Below are 17,341 nucleotides of genomic sequence, written 5' to 3' on the forward strand. Positions count from 1 at the left end.
GAGAAAATTTGTACTGTAGATCCCCCACACCTTGGCAGCTAGTGCAATTTTTCAGGTAGTTGCTGTGTCACATGTTCCAGGAATCATTCCTGCTTAATAAAGATGGCTTTAAACATATGAAAAGGAAAACTCTAGCATGTGATCTCAGATGAGCAAGCAGAGTGAGTTTCTGTTCTACACATGTTGCTTTTTTAAATTCCAAATTATTGAAAGTAGTTTTGAATTACTTATTATATATATATAAACACATACAGAGAGATATGTATACACATACATGTATTTATATTTATGACTTACTGAGATCATAGGGTGTAACATCATTAGAGTGAATACCAAAGCGACCAGTGCTGAGTTGCTGCAATTATCAATGATTTATGGATCAATGTGATTAATATCACAAGCAAAATTAAACAGGGAAGACACACTGAATACAAAGTAGAACAGAAACCGCGAAAGCAGTACGGTCAGGAATAACGAGCCCTCGGTAATATTTCATGCTCACTGCATAGGTGTGGCGTGCTGATATAGGTAGTCTTAGAAAGAATTACATGGACTAACCTGTGCATCCAGTTGAATCCTCCAGTCATTAGTATCCACAGTCCACTCACTGGGAAATGGGAAGTGGAGTTTTAGGGACCAGTTGAAGCTTCTTTGGTTTGGGTAGGCTGTAAGAGGGGAGAAGCTGCAACCCCAGACCTGGGAAGAGGTAAAAGCAAAATCTGTGAACACCAAAGCTCACATTCTGCTTACAGTGATTGAGGGTTGTGTGGCTGGAGATACAGCAGGGAATACCTTCTGCCATACACATGGGATGTCAGTGTAGGAGCGATAGAAACATGGAGAGCAACAGCCAAAGACCTGAAGAAAAGCAGTCAGGTACATCAACTGAATTGTACAACATGAAAATTGAACAGCCAAAGTTTTCACTTCCTAAACTTCATAACAGATACCTGCCTGGAGTCTCCATTTCTTTTGACTTTACAGGGACAGGAATACAATTGCAGAAATACAAAAAGCGTTATTTGCAAGATGTGTTTGTGCATCCTGGGTCTTGTGTTCCTGATGTGATTGAGCTGCATTTGCTTCAGGAGCATTGCACATGAATTGAGCTGCAGGAACGGGCTGCATGAGTCCCATCTTCAGCAATTTTTTGTGAATTTTTAGTAGGTACACAGATGACTGGTGTAGCTCAGGTGATGTAAAAAATACTGCATCACAGGAACTCAGCTATACAGCTGAAACTTGTGCTGGAGGACCTGGTAGCGCTCTCTGACTGAAGATCCTGCAAAGACTTTCCAAGCACATTTGAACTCATTAGGTGCACAAACCCATGAAAAAAGGGATGCCAGCAAATAAGATGATGGGCAAATGTTCTATCCCCAGAATTGTATCTCAGGTCAACTTCAAAGCAGAAGAAACTCTTCTTTTATAGTGTATTTCCCCTGGCCAATGGAAGCAACAATACCAGCACCCACCTTGGAAAACTAGCTGAGGCTGCCGCTGGCTCTCTAGTTTGTGAAGGGTTAAGGAGTTGTCAGAGAGGAGTCCAAAATGCATGACTAGGAATGAAGTGGTAATAGCCTGCTGCTTTTGACAGCCCAGTGCCATACTTCAAAGGTAGTGGGTCAGTGAACATGAACTGCATCAAAGGCTGCAAGGGCTCTCTGGCTGTATGAAGAAGTGGAAAGGTTCAACAGTCTTCTATGCCAGGATTTCAAGAGCCCTCTTACTTGTGTCTCCTGGCCTAAGCAGCTCTCCCATTAGCAGAGCACATTCTTTGCTTGGATGTCACCTCCTTTGATTGATGACAATCATTAGTCAAGGCTTCTACACACCTGAGTTATATAAAAAAAAGGGGGGGCAGGGAGGGGCAGGCAGAGAGCCTTTCACTGTTTTGCCGACAGCACTGATAATATCTCCATTTTAGTGGGTCATTTTTCTTCACCTGTCTGCTGAGTGATAGATCTGTACATGCTGAACAACAGGAGTAGCTGAGAGGCCAGGTCTTGTTCTCATTTAAGAAAGAAAAATAGATAATTTAATGGAAGGGGTTTAATAACAACTAGGGGAGGGGGAAGGATAAGGAAATAACTTTTCCCCTTAAAGTGAAATTGCAGAGCAGTGAGTTCCAGTCACTTCAGATGTCTGTGTTTGCTTGCTGTCTCTACACACACTGATAAATAGCTTGAAGGAAACATTTGTTTACTGGTAGGTGACATACATACCAGAGGGAAGCTTGAGCTGTATTTAAACAGTTGAAGAGTGTAAATAGACACTCTGTAAACTAAACATGTGGATCCACTGGAGGGTTTTCTTACACACTTGGAAAAGGAACATCTCCCTTCATTAGAATCATCTCTCTAGGAATTACGCATTATGTAAAGTTTTGTCTAAGCTATTTATCCGGTTGAATTCTTTACAGTGATAAAATACTCAGAAATGTTATTCCTATGCTAGAAGGGGAGTAAGCTCTGTCAGTTAAGGCTCCCTATGTTTGTTACTGTACAGAGGCCAGTATTTTGGGAGGAAGCTAAGAAAATCGCAATCACAAATGTTGTTACAAAATCTAAGTGCAGGCATGAGCTGTGCCCTTTTATCTAAAATAAAACTGCTTTAACTGTTTTGGAGAAGAAACAAATCCAGCTCAAACCCCAGGCTTACCAGAACATACCAAGAAAAATCGTATTTAACATCTAAAAGCAAGTTACCATTATTTTTAGGTTATCTCTTAGCAAGCAACCACAGGTCTCATAGCTACTGCTAGTGATCACAGAACTACGTTCAGAGCACTGTTTGTACCTTGCCAGATTGGTTTCCATCTCAGGTCCCCTGGGTAGTTGAACTACACTTGTTTCACAGCGCTTGAAAAAGTCGATGCTTTGTCCCCTTCCAGATGCAAATCTTGTTTTCCTACAGTATATTCACAATTTTCAAGAGATTAATCAAATATTATAAAGAAGATACAGCAAGTCACAGGTACTTGACTTTTCTAGATTTTGTTCAGATGCCAAGATTTCAAGTGGAACTTGCTGGTTCAAATTTGGACATTTGTACATGTGTCTTCAAATTTATCATAGTAAATATAAATTTTAAAACAGGGAAGCAGGAGAAAGAATCTAAAGTAATCCCTCAAAAACAGGAATTACGAAAGTTTTTGGGGACAGGCTGTTTTATAAACCTGTCGCACCTTTCTGAGGCAGTAGTGTTAAGCTAAATGAATAATGGATCTGAGCAGTGATACCAGTTCCAACATTTACAGAAAATAAAGCATGACCTGCTGTTCCAGTTAACTTGGGATTGTTAGAAAGCATTTTGACACTATGTGGTATTTCATTCTTTCATTTACATTTTTATAATTTTTAATAACCTCCTTTTATATCATTTGCTTGACTGTGTAGCACCGACAACAGCTTTCACTAGTGATTTTATGCCTAAAATTGTTTCTAAAAATACTGCAGTTCTAGAAACGGTCCTAATTGATCCATGAAAAAAAAAACCCAACAGGAGAGTGAAGTTTAGTAGCTAGTACATTCAGAAAGCCAGCCTACATCCTCCATTATCCCTGAAGCAGGACACTCCTAAATTGTGGAGGATCTGTCTTCCTCTCTGCAGAGGAGAAACATTCCAGCAAATAGACACTTCCCACTCCCTTCCTTCCTCTCTAAGATGAGCCTCCTTACCTGTGACACCGTGACAAACTGGTGGCCCAAGTACAAAGCTCTGTTCCTGAGGGCACAAACTAAGAAAGTTGTTTTGATCTCAGTATTAAACAAAAACCAAAAAATACCCTCTCTTGGTTTCACTCTAGCACAACATGCCATTCTGGAGAATCTCTTGTCACGCTGACCTGGAAGCTCTTCGGCACGCCTTGGAACTTGAATATTTGTAGCAGACCCCAACATCTTAGCACTGTGAGGGCTTCACTCAAACTATTACATCGATTCCACCTATTCCTCAACATTTTCTTAGTAAAAAAATCCCACAGCAACTGCAGTTTTTCTTTTTTTTGAAGGAGAACCCTTTCAGTGGAAGCCTTTAAGAACTTGCAGCCAAAGAACATTGTATCAAGTCCTTCTTCCTTTGGACAGAGGAAAAGCCTTCAGATAACTCGCTGGGGATCCTGCAGTTACATGGTTAAGCCGGATGCGTAGAGCTGTAACTGCCTGTTTGCCGTCAGTGACAAACACAAGAAGCCTTGGGTCTACTTGTCAGTTTTCTTGCTTTTGAAGGGGGAAGAGGACATAGTAAGGAGCCTCTGCACAGTACATCACACGGGACCTTCTGAAAACAAGAGTGAAACTGTTGGGTTGGGGTTTTTTTTATGTATTTTTTTAATTTATGAACTAATCTCATTACTCCGGTATTAAGCTCTGTACCTGTGTTTTTAATCTGGCTTTTTGGGGTGGGGTGGGTGGGGAAAGTCTTATCATTCTAAATTAATAGTTCATTTCTCCAGAACAAACTCTGGGGAGAATCATATTGTGTACATTAATAACAAGGACACATGGTACTGTTGGTAAGAACTATAGCTGTGTTTTTAAATCTTACATAGATGGTATGTGGACTGTGCATGTGTCTACACGGTGCCTTATGCTGCCATCTTGGTTTTGGGGGTTGGGGGTGGGGAAAAAGTACCTTGTGATGAGTGAAAGGCATTAAATAAAAACATGTTTACATTTTGGGGGACTAGATTACCTGCCTGCTCTTCTCTCCAGCTGCTCTTGGATCTAGAGGTATATGTAGAATACATACTCCCTGCTTCAAGGTGGGGTCTGCCTAGGCCGACTCTGAACAGAGCCCCTCCGGTGGGAACGGAGCCTGTAGCCAGCTGGTCTGTCCGTCGTTTGACAATCCTCAGTGACTGTGTCCGCTGGGAGAGAACGTGGGTGCTCGCACACCTAACTTGTCCGACAAAGGAAGATAAAGGGCAAGCAAATACTGCAGCTGCGCATATTTCTTTTTATCTAAATAAATGCATCTACGAGGAAGTTTCAGCTTTAGGATTTCTGCTGAGCTGGCCCGTTAATTCTTGCTGTCAAAATATTTCAGTTCTCTGGGCCTGGATGAATCTCTTAAGTCACTTTCAAAACTGCTCGTTCTTGCTTGCTGTGGCACCAAATAACCTCAGAAGGATCAGAGCATGACTGGAACAAGGTGTTAGAGAGATGCAGCAAGTAATACAATCCCCTTCTCTATCGTGTGCGAATCAAGATCAAACAAGTAAGGGTTACACAAGGTACAGTGTGACACAAGCACTACACAAGCCTGAGTGATGCTCCTTCTGTCTAGAAAATCCACCTCAGGAAGCAGATTCACTGTGAGATCTGAGGGGATATTCTGCCAAACTAAAACAGGAAATCTGATCTCAGTCTTTAGCTCAAAAGGCATGAGCCATGCAGCAGCTGTAAAACACGTTAGCTGTACTTGTCAGCAGCAGGCATGACCAGAACATCCTTTAAGTACATGCTCTGGAGGCATTTGCAAGGAGCTGCTCTGTGGGCCGAGTACAAGACAAAACAAAACATGATTTTGCTAGCAGAGGTGTTCCTTGTCTCAGGGCCTGCCAAGAAGCACATCTAGCAGAATTTTTCCCTCAAGGTTTTCCAGCAGTAAGACTGTCACAAATAGGAAGTTCTGTCACAAGCCAAGGAAATCAAACTCAATGGGAGAATTGACTGATGCTTGCAAGATAAGCACACCTTAAAGGTAAATAAAACCTTTGAAAGAGGAGCAGATGCCAGGGATGGCAGTCTCCTAAGAAAGCACAACTTCAGCTTTTCACACCCTGTCAGTCAGCTAATTGCTCTTCCTTGAATTCCAAATTTAACACCTGCCTTAATTCAGTTATCTCAGTACTGATTTTTTCCCCCTAAAGCTTCTTAGATTTTGCTTTCTGAATGCATTTAAAGATTCTCAGGCTCTCTCGTTTCTGTCTCCAAAGTTCTTACAAGAGCTTTGGGCCTGCTGTCTGTTAGTGCCTGCTCGTGCTCCACGCACCATTGCTGTAAGCAATTTCTCTGTATTTCTCCCAGCTAATGATTTTTACTTACCCACAGGTAACACAGCTGATGAGAGTGATGTACACCAGCATTAGGAGCACTTGTTTGTCAGGCAGGTGTTCGTCCTTGTGGCATGTGTTCATCTCTCACCGCAGCAGGTGTCAGGATTTACTGTTCCAGAGAATCTGTGATGGCTGGAAGAGAGGATTTGTAACAGCTTTTTACCTAGGAACATACAAAAAGCCTGGAAACACATGCACACACTCGTTTAGGTTGGAAAAGACCTTTGAGATCATCTTGTCCCACAATTACCCCAGCACTGCCAAGCCCACCGCTAACCCATGTCCCCAGGTGCCACAGCGACACGTCTTGTAAACACCTCCAGGGATGGTGACCCCAGCACCCCCGTGGGCAGCCTGGCCCAGTGCTTGACCGCCCTTCCCGTGAAGATGTTTTTCCCAATATCCAACCTAAACCCGCCCTGGTGCAACTTGAGGCCATTTCCTCACCCTGTTGCTGTTACCTGGGAGAAGACACCGACCCCCACCTCGCTACGGCGTCGTGTCAGGTAGTTGTAGAGGTGTGACAAGGTTCCCAAATAAGTTACAGTACAGCTGCTGCTGAGGTGAACAAACCAAACAAGTCATGTTAGTGCCATGATCACAGTGTAGAGCTGATACCAAAATCTGTTCTGTGAAACAGTGTTTCGTATGTTAGTCCATGTCTGAACCTCTGATACAGACTTTTTGTATCTGAAATAGAAAAGGGGACGTGAAAGATGCACCTGGTGAGAGAATACAGGCTGAACTCTTGAACGGGACTGTAAGCATGAGGGCACAGTAGCTGCTGTCACAGCTCCTTTCTGACACTTAGAGGACCAAAATACTTTCCCAAACAATAAACAAACCCCACCACCATGTGTACAGACATGACATTGGTCACATTTGCAAGAGTATCCTTTGTTCTGCCATTTCTTTGTAGGTAACCAATACAAATACAATGTTGCAGAGTAAAAGAGACCAACCTTTTATAACTAGCCACTACTGATGGCCGACCTTCCCATAATCCCATGTTCAGGTCCTTTCCGTGCCATAATCTTAACAGCTTTTGTGATCTTTTGTAAAGGAAGCAGAGTCCCACCTGGCATTCAGGGTGCGCGTGGGCCCCAGACATCGTAGGCACTTCATTTCTGAAAAATCAGGTACATAAGATGTGAACACTGGAAGCGGTAACAGTCTGCACTTCCGTGGTGTCCTGCGGACCCTTCAGAATGTTCCTTCTTGTTCCGCTGCCCCAGAGCAGATGAGCCACATCGGACCCTCTTCCAGAAGCGTGAAAAATCAAGTACTTTTGAAGCAGACAGTAGGTATATCACCAAACAGCAAAGCTGAGGGTTACCAGGGCGTGTGTATGCCTTCCCCCGACTTGGGTCAGCACCCCCGGAGCAGCTGGGGCCGAGGTGACACCTGCAGAAGGGAGCAGCAGCAGCAGGCTCGTGCCCGGCTCCCACAGCCGCCTGCGCCACCTCCAGCTCGGTCTGTCCGGATCAGCACCATCGGAAACGCAAAAACCTCCCCCGTCGATGTGGCGGGGCTGCATCAAGGGAAGAAACCACATTCTGGTTTTTCTCAGAAGCAGCTGCTGATTTGGGGGTGTTTGTGGGGTTTTTCCCCCAGAAGTGCAAGGCAGACCGAGTATTTTGTCTTTTTTAATAGAAATTGGAGTTCAGTGAAAAGCGGAGACGCATGCTGCAAACTGCTTTTAAAGTATTTTGGAGCACATTAAAGGTACTTTCCAGGCTAATGCAGACATACAGCGTATTTACTGTTTGCATTTTCAGTAATGTCTTAGAAAAATGAATGAAAAATTTGGATAATGCACGTTGCCTATTTGGGCCAAGAATTTCTCAGATGGGAAAAAAAATCTGACCTAGTTCATCCTTGCATCATTATTATGAAATTAAGGCAGTAGTTCACTCGTTAACGTGGTTTTTAGAAAGGATGGAGTTTCAGATGCCAGTTTACGAAGCGTGCAGCGGGATTTACTGCCAGGAGCACCCCAGGTGCTGACAGTGGTGCAGGGAGCTGAAACACTGAGTTCCACAGAGAGAAATCCCTACACACGTGCTGGGGCCTGTCGTCCCAAGAAGCGGGTTCTAAGGGCCAGAGCGATTCCTCCCGCTTTTCCTAGGAGTATTTCGTGTCGCTGTTACCTTTTCCTTCTCTTCTGGTGTTTCTGTGTCATCTCTTGGGTAAGGACCTTCCTCAGTTACTGCAGTTGCTCTTAAGTAATATGCTGTGGGTTTCATCAGAGCCAAGGTTCTATCCCTGAGGTTTTAATTAGCTTCAGCTCCAGTAACACTCAACAGACTTTCAAGGTACTGTGCAAAAATTTACCATATTTGACAGTATCCTCTCTCTTCCACTTTTCATCCAAGGTTTTCTTGTGTGCCAGGATTCTAAATAAGGTCATAATTTATTTTTAAAAGACCAAATTTGGTAACAAGTGTACCATTTATTTCAATATGTCAAGTGTGAGTAGAACAAAGCCTGCAGATTCTTTGTTCTTCCCGAGTTTTGGCTACCTACATTGTTGAAAGATGAGCAAACAGCAACGGCAAAGTCCGCTGTGAAGGCCTCTTATCCTGAGAACAGGGAGCTTACCGAACACTTAAAATGAGAAGTAACAAAAGAAACAACACGCTTGCTGGGAAACTTGCAACTACAACAAAGACCATTCAGAAATTAAGAGGGATTCATGACCCGTGCCATCACTGGGAATCGGGAGTCAAGGAATTCTCCCAGCAGCCAGGGATCAGAGACAGCCTTCCTGGGCATGATTGCTCTCCCCGCCTCCAGGCACTGCAGGCGCTGCCTCCGAGAGGGATTCGATGGAGTCGCTATTGCTGCTCCTTTTCCTAAGACTGCCTCTTGCTCAGCAGCCAGCTCCAGTTCTGCCTGTGCCTTGGCCCGGCTCACAGCTCGGGACGGTTCCTAGCTCACCGATGAGCAGAATTCAGATCTACCTCCCCTGAGCCCGTCCAGCGTGACTCGCCGCGCTGCACCCGCATAACGTGCTCCTTTTGCTAGAGCCCACCTCCGACCTTTGCAGGGACTGATCCGCACCAGGCGCCTGCTCTTCCCCGCATCCTCTTCAGGTGAAGGACCGAAACAAAATATTCCCCCCTCCCCCAAGTCTTATCCTTAGGGTGTCTCCAGCCATCTGCTGTCACTTACCACTTCCAGTAAGTCGTGGGGTGCAACACAAAGTAAACGCAGCTCGTCACAACCAGAAAAAGCCACTGAGATGACAGGCACCGAGAGGGGATCTCCTTGGGGCTCTTGCCTTCACCCCTGCAGCCATCCTGTTGAACCAGGACCCGCAGCTGAAGCGTTTCTGAAACAGCTTTGACAAAAACACCACTTTGCCCGTGCCCAGCTTTGAATAGCTCAGATGCAACAACAGCGTATTTTGTCAAATAACCACAAAACTACCAAAAAAAAAAAATTGCAAAAATACACGTTACCATTGGGAATGGAGGAACCCGTCGTAATGGCACCATTTCACCGACTTCCCACAGGGAGATTTCCATGCGGGTTTCCCGTCCCACCAGCCGAGGGTAGCCGGCCCCGCAGGGTGGGAGCACCAAGTCCCATCTTCCTCACCAGAATCCTGGTCTGTGAGGCCGTTTCAAGACCCCGGAGTCCCAGCCACCCCCACCTGGGGAGCAGTGAGCGGGTAAACACCACGGAGTTCTTGGCATTCAGCCATTTTCCTGAGGGACACAACTGGACAGATAAGGCAGGCGCAGCACAGCTAACGCTGGGCAGGTGCTCAGGAGTGGTATTTTGTATAAAAATTATTTTTTACAAGGGAAGAGAAATAATCTCATTTCTAAAATGCCTTCGGTTCCAGCTGCACAATCGTTTTAAAACCCAGCCTCTGTGACTCACAAAGGGCAGCCCCCCCGCAGAGGGACTCTGGTCCCACGCACCCACCCCCAGGCAAAGGACGCGATACCGGCATGCAGCGGGCTGGGCTGAGTGTGGCCAGCAGGACCTGGCAGCGCCCGCTCCGAACGGACACGGCACCGCGTGGTGGCACATCAGGATGAAAACTTGGGAGCCTGCGGCTGCGGCCGGGCAGCGTTCTTCTTGGCTGTTCCATTTCCTCTGCGATTTAACCGCCTGGACCTCCATGGCTGAAGCACTGGAGAGCCCACTCAGCAAGCAGCAGCACACAAGGTGACAGCAGCACAAGAAGGTGACGGCAGCGCTGATGGCGAGTTCTGAAGCCCCGCGCTGGGAGCCAGCCTGCAAAGCCCAGTTTGAACATGTATGGCACCGGTCCACCTGTCTGTCCCTCACGTCCTTGAGCCACCATCAGGCTTCTCTGACGACACCTCGCCATGGTGAACTCCTGGTTTGGGGCTGAAACCCCGAGCGCCTGGAACAGCGTTAGCTCCTCGCCGAGGTGAGGCTGAAGCTGGGCAAACGCTGCCACCGCTCGACAACGCTTCGGAGCGGACTGGCCCAGACAGGGAGCACCAGCAAGTCTCCCCTCCCAGACTGCAGGCCCAGGTGGCAATGAAAGCAGTAATAATACACACATTTCTAAGCCCAAACTCCAAGACAAATCAATTTTGTCCCCAAAACCAGAGTGTGTGGGGGAACCAGAGCTGTCCCGTCTTTCAGTAGGTTGTAACAGGCTGGCAAACCTGAGGGACGCTGAGGCCTGTAGCTGAAGGGGGAAAACAAGTTTTCCCAGGACAGTATACGGCCAGAAAGGCTTTTTATTACTTACAGTTTACTCCCCCCCCGGCCCCCATCAACACCTGACTGCCCTCGCCCTTCACAGCCAGGTGAGGAAGGGGCAGCCACCCAGACTCAGACCTCCCCCCAGGACCGAGTTGGGTACCAGAGCTGCTGAACCTTCACCACCAGCGAGAGGGAAAAATCCCAGCCCCGGCACAGGAACTGTTCTCAACCTTTGTTCTGAAATGCACAAGGGATACACCACACAGGGCAGAGGGATGCTCTAGACACAAGCAATGGATACAGCTTACGCCTGGTCAGGGTCCTCGATCACACATTCAGTAAAGCTGCAGCCTATCTTTTAAATAGTTACCGCATCCACGTCATCTCCTCCAACAGCACCCAAGGCAGAGATGTGACCTTCACTTCAGTTAATGCAAAACAATTTTCAGGAAAAACAATGAACTTCAATGAGCGAGCTGAAAAATGGAAAAACTAGCCACCAGAGTATCCAAGATGACATGTTGGATCTTGACCTGGTAGCTCTTGTTGGCAGTTACTATTTTACATTTATATAATCTTCACTAGGATTTGGTCACATATTCACATGAGGAAAGAAAACAACTCTTTCATAGAAAAAAAATGTCCATTAAAAGAAAAAAAAACACCACATGCTGAAACAGGCATCAGAAAGCGGCATGGCTTCCTATAACAATTTTTGTTATAGGCTAAAAGATAAAGTTCATCTTTCCTTTTCCTCCTAACGCAAGAGCTTCTGTTGGAGACACCAGCACCCAGGTGACATGGTGAAGGCCAAATCATTTCCAGCTTTCCAGCTCTGTGCCTACTAGCACTGGGAACACTGACACTAGCTGCTTTACAAACGCACGCAAAGGTAACTGCAGGAGTGGGCGCTCTAAGACAATACTCCTGGGGAGATGTTACATGAGTGATTGCATTAGCTCCCCGCCTCTTCTAACAGCTCATTAAGGCTCACACAGCAGCCTTGCCTGGCATGAAAGCCGCCACCTCTAACCTACAAACACGCCAGTCCAGCCCCAGTCCAACCAGTGAGTCCATGCCACACAAGCAGCGGACCTTCGCTGCCGTTACAACCAAGAGAGAACAAACACTACCGAGTTTTACACAGAAATGACTCATTTACAGACTGCCAGCATGGCTTGCTTTTTTCTCAGATCTGACTGGGATTCAGGCTCGGATGCAAAGGTCCCGCACCTCTGCGACAGAAGACCCCAACAGAAGTGAAATTATCGATGATCTGGAGACTGTGCGGAAATGAACATTCATCCAGACTGAAATGAAACTGGAAATCCAGGAACACAGAACATTTTTCTAAAACAGTTTAATAAAAAAATTGTGAAGTTTCTTGAAAAATTGGAGAAACCCAAAGCATATCGTGTGTGTCAGCTGTCTTAGTCACAAAGAAACACAATTGTCAAAAAAGATATTTAAGTTTAATACAAATTTTATACAAAGAAAATGTGAAAAAATACTTCCATATGCTAAAAGCAATTATGCTTCACAAATAAGGCCAGCTAGGCTATTTTTGACACAACTGCAATTCACGAATATTCTGTTCTCGCTTTTTTTCTTCTAATACTTTTTTCCCTCTAATATGGGTACTAGCTGGAGACTGTACAAACCGCATTCTTTTATAAACAATGGGAGAAATTAACATGACTAAAATGTACAACAGAATGTACTGGAATGATATCATACAATTAATTTTCTCATATACATACATCACCTTTGCTTTGTTCAATGCTTTCGTTTTACACAACATACAAAATGGTACTACAGTATAAGTGTAACAGACAGCATTTTCATGGGTTACTTTCTCTCATACTGTACTGTTTCATGCTTACATAAAAACATAAATTCCATCATATAAATAATACATGCTCTGGCCCAGCATCAGAAGTCCTTTGCCCACGTTTCCCGATCCATGATTCTCTTCACACCTAGTTCTTGTTCAAAGTCCTTTTGGAGGATTTAAAAAAACCAGAAACCTGAACTGTGAAGCATAGGAACAAACTCTACTTTTCTCAATCTTTGATATCAACGATCACAAATGTGCTACAACCAGCTGGTACTACACTGTCTGACTTTTCCGGTATTAGACTCAATGAGATTTTAACTTAATTTTAACCTGTAAACAATATAAATTTTAACAGTCTGGTCATAGTAAAAAACAATGTAAGTCTTTTATGTATTTCAGGTCCACAGATTGGAAATGTCGCAATTTGCCTAATACAATTCACTGAATAAACATACCCTTCATCGCTTGGTTGCTCAAAGAAATTCTACAAGAGTTTCAAAGTGCAGAAATTGTTTTCAATCCAAATGCAAATCGAGTTGTTCAGATTCTCATGATTATATTACTTGATGCTTAACTGCAGTTTCCCCAAGACCAGTTTTCAGTGTTAGCTTGTGATATTAAACCTTCCTTTTCCAACTTCAAACGCTCTTTATAAGTTAAAGTCAATACAAATATAAAAAGGAGATGGTACTCTAATGACATCCACAATTGTACATTATTTACAAAAGAAGCATAGATTTAATATGGATCTTACCTGTCCTCAGCTTTTCTAAGCCAGCGCTAATGCTTTACATTAATGTAGTGTAGTTAATGCTTTGTACACATATACAAAGCTAAAGTCTGAACCTTTGAGGTTAATCCAAAGAACTGTGTTTATTTTTCACATTTCTATTAGATTTATTTATTCCAACAATTGTATGGACTTCTTGTTAGCAGTTAGACTCTTCGTACTTGGACTGGCATTGTGGTCTGAACATACTGAACTCCAGTTCTCATTGCCACTGTCCCAGCAGAAGGACTTACCACTACAGGAATGGTCTGTGGATTAAAATCAAGAGAAACATATTGTTATGTTAAAGGTCACATAAATATGACCACAGAAATAGAGATTTATTTTCCAGGGAAAATCCAGAACAAGTTCCAATTTTGTGCAAGAATTAATACCTTTATTACCGCAGTTTTACCTCATTCCAGGGTAGGAAGTAGTGTATTACCCTCCTATAGCCGAGAGTCTGTCTGTATTATTACTACTGCCTTACAATTACAGGGACAGGTGGTCCTATAGGTACTGTACACACTCTGTCTGTGCTTGGAGAGTTAGGTTCTCATAGTTACACCCAGTTACGTATATTCCCCAAACTCATACGTGGGAAGCAGAAAAAGGGCTACGAAAATCCTCTGTCATTTGAAAAAGTTTTGACAAATCAAACTGGAGTACAAAAATACCCTTGTTTATAAGTATATTCTTGTTACACATTACTTAAATCTTTTTCCCCAAAAGGAACTCCCCCATGCATTCCGTCTACACAAAAGAGAGCAAAGAACATCCACTGGAACAAAAAAAAAAGTACTTAAGTTAACTTTTGCACAAATCAATAAAACATCAGCATTACTGGGAACTGTCTTATACACCCTGTAAAAATATTAATATAGAATAAACTTTTCACTTCCATCATACAGATCATGATTTATAAATCTCGACAAATGAAGTTTCAGGACATCTCTAAAGGTGGTAAATTGATTCTACAGATGCAGAGACAAAGGCACGAGAATGTTAAACAATCTGGTCAAGGTCACATCACTCTGGAAGATCTGGAAAAAGATTTATTGAACCTTAAGTCTGTATCTTAACCTTCCTCCAAAAATGTGAGAAAGTCTAGAGACGTCTGTACCGTACAAACGGCAAATACGTTTTGATACAATTCCAGCGATGCACGACTGGTGACCGAACAAATGCACCCGTGTCAGTTCACAATAGTTGGTGGAAGGAACAGGGAGGGAGATTTTGAGGAACCTGAAAGGGATGCACAGATCTTCCCCCTGATGGGAGTGCGACATTCCAAAGAGAGCACGGAAGAAGAAATACAAGCTCACTGAAGCCCAGTGCTTCCCCACACTGTTTTAAGAAACCACATTAGCGCCTTAACGGTATTCAACAAAGACTGCGAGTATCCCTACGGAGATGGATTACAGCCTAGAGTGTTTATCAGCTCCTTTGTGACAAAGTCTGTGCCTTCCAGAAGCCTACTCATTCCATTCCCTGGAATGCAAAGACGATGAGTTCATATTTTTACATTATTGTAACTGCAGAAAGAATAAAAACCAAACATGGACTCAATTTGCTAAATAAATTCAAGACTACTGCCATTTTGTAATGATTTCAGATGTGTATAGAGGTTCAGTGAAATGGTACCCAGAAGATACGCTGGAAGTTGTTCAGAGGAAGAAATTCCTAGTTGGACACAAAGTGCAAACTGAACCCTACTGAGCCATTAGGTCAGTCACTGTTAGTACTACAGGTGGGGAAATCAAGGTCGCCACAGTCGCCTTTAAATACACACACTTACACAAATGAAAAAATTAAGTTTCAGTTCTTACAGCGGTCGGGATATGGAATGTGCGAGACTCCTTAAATGCGTTAAGATCATTCCCTGAGAGGTAAATTTTCCACCTCTGCCAGTTTTACACATAGGTACAGTTTGCATACATAAACATGCACTAAGGTTTAAAATTACTTAAATTGCACGTGCAGTCATTAGAATACAGAGGTGTCTGTAGCTGTGCAAGACTAACGCAAATGTGTACAAAGTTTTAAACATGCACAAATAAAGGTTGAAACCTTTCAGACGTTCCAATTATGCTTTACATAACTCAATACACTTGGTATTACAGAAAACCGAGGAAGGTCACTGCCATTGTTCTGAACATGACACAAAACCACCTTATGATCTTACAACCTCTCAGCTACTCACAAGAAAGCCTAACGTCTTTGATGTTCACGACTTGATTTTAAAACACATAGAAAACCTTGTTGTTAGGGGAATTCAGTCCAAACAGCCTAGGGCCAATGCTGCAAGGTGCACAGTGCTCTCAGTTGAGACAAAAATGAATAGTTCAAAAGCCGCTAGGAATGTGAAGAGTCATGATCCCCACTAAGAGCAGTAACGTTTGTGTGGAATAGAATGGCTGTGCAATACTGTATGTACGTGTGCATGTGTCCAGACATACACACCCTCACGGAGGCGTGTGTCCTGCAGCTGGGGGAGGGCGGGGGGAGAGAGAGAGAGAGAGAGAGAGAAACTTCTATAGCACGTCAGGCCTCGCAGTCACGGTGCGATTAAGGTACACTGTTAAATTGGTACATAGTTACTCTTATAAATTACCTAGCTTCAGGTCATTTTATGACTGAAGTTATCGACACCTGGGCTTCTCTGCTGAGCCCACCGCTGAGACCGAGCGTGCCCTTTAGTTACCAGTGCAGTGTCAGCGCATTTCCTCTGGTAAGAAGGAGGTCAGCTCGGGTGCCGTGCTGACTCTGAAGTGAGCACTGCAGAACACAACCAGTTGAAATAACGGGATGTTGTGGTGCGTAAAATACAAAAATCCAACTCACTTCTGTCCCATCTTCTGTGAGAGACACATTCAAGTGTCCTTGGGTAAGTCTTTGATGGAAACCCCAGGTCTGACTCCAGTGCTACTTCTCATCATGTCGTAACGCTAATGTGCAAGACTGCATGGGAGATACACTACTGATGAATGCGTATTTTCTTTCGTAGTTACTGAGATGTCACAGGAATATCAAGCATAGCTCAGAATTAATTAAATCTCTTTAGGATACCATAGACAAAAAGATATTTAAAAGATACTTAAAATGAATTCTATATATTTACATTGATGTGGTCAAGTATATACATGAAACGGACAAGTAACTAACATCGTAATGTATAATGGAAGCCTGTCCTCAGTGCCTTCGCTACACAATTCCTGAATCCTCGTAATAATGGACGATGAAATGAGACGGTGGAATGTTGCACAGCAAAATACAACATTTTGCACTGCAAGTTGAGACTATACCAGTGAATTCATAATCTTGATAGCACAGCAGACGGAGACAACCCCCCAGAAATACTGAGCAGTTTTAATGCCAGGAACAGTACTACTGCAGACTTTAAATGATGATGTTGTACTTACAATTGTGGGTTGAGTAGTTGGAATATAGGTGGTGGTCTGCGGTACCTGGACCAGTTTTATAGGCTGGTTGCTTGTCACACCTGTTGCTATCTGCAGAGACAGCACAGGCAACCTCAGTAGAAGTCTCAGCTTTTACATGAATTCCACCTAGTTGTTGTTATTATTATTATTGTTATATGAAATTTATGTTGGATGTTTTGTTTGTGTTAAAAATTTGCATCTTAATGAATTCACAGGTTACTTCTTTGTTAATAACAAAATGCAAATTATGAACATGATCAATGTATACAGCATGATGTTTCAGGTAGAACATCTATGTGAAAGCAATTCCAGAACTGTATAACTGGAATATTCCCTGGCAAAAATTTTAGATAACTGATTTATCCCGTCCCCTATTTCCCCAGTAATACAAAGGCTGTGCTGCCACAAACAATGCGTATGAACATCGACTGAGCCAGAGTTTAACTAAATTCACCGAAGCATTCACGTGGAACAGCACATCCTTTTTCCCTCTCCAAATCTGTTTCTCAAGTTACTCCCTTAGATGACATGTCAAG

The 17,341-nt window shown here is 43.7% G+C and overlaps 2 protein-coding genes across 20 annotated transcripts in view; one reads left to right on the top strand and one right to left on the bottom strand.

Annotated features, from left to right (window-relative positions):
- Nucleotides 1-14,266, top strand: part of EYA2 (EYA transcriptional coactivator and phosphatase 2) — a 110,658-nt gene extending 96,392 nt beyond the window's left edge. For 7 of the 8 annotated variants that reach the window (XM_080404986.1, XM_080404989.1, XM_080404987.1 and 4 more), the window contains one exon: nt 3,809-14,266. In XM_080404986.1, the coding sequence (XP_080261112.1) occupies nt 3,809-3,889 (81 nt within the window). In that variant the 3' untranslated portion in view covers nt 3,890-14,266. The remainder of the gene's footprint in view (nt 1-3,808) is intronic. The other variant, XM_080404985.1, reaches the window with a different exon arrangement.
- Nucleotides 12,102-17,341, bottom strand: part of ZMYND8 (zinc finger MYND-type containing 8) — a 76,862-nt gene continuing 71,622 nt past the window's right edge. For 10 of the 12 annotated variants that reach the window (XM_080404939.1, XM_080404940.1, XM_080404938.1 and 7 more), the window contains one exon: nt 12,102-16,874. In XM_080404939.1, coding sequence (XP_080261065.1) covers nt 16,662-16,874 — 213 coding nt within the window. In that variant the 3' untranslated portion in view covers nt 12,102-16,661. The remainder of the gene's footprint in view (nt 16,875-17,341) is intronic. The other 2 variants (XM_080404941.1, XM_080404934.1) reach the window with 2 other exon arrangements.

Source organism: Falco punctatus (genome assembly GCF_963210335.1).
Source record: "Falco punctatus genome assembly, chromosome: 10".
NCBI classification, from domain to species: domain Eukaryota; kingdom Metazoa; phylum Chordata; class Aves; order Falconiformes; family Falconidae; genus Falco; species Falco punctatus.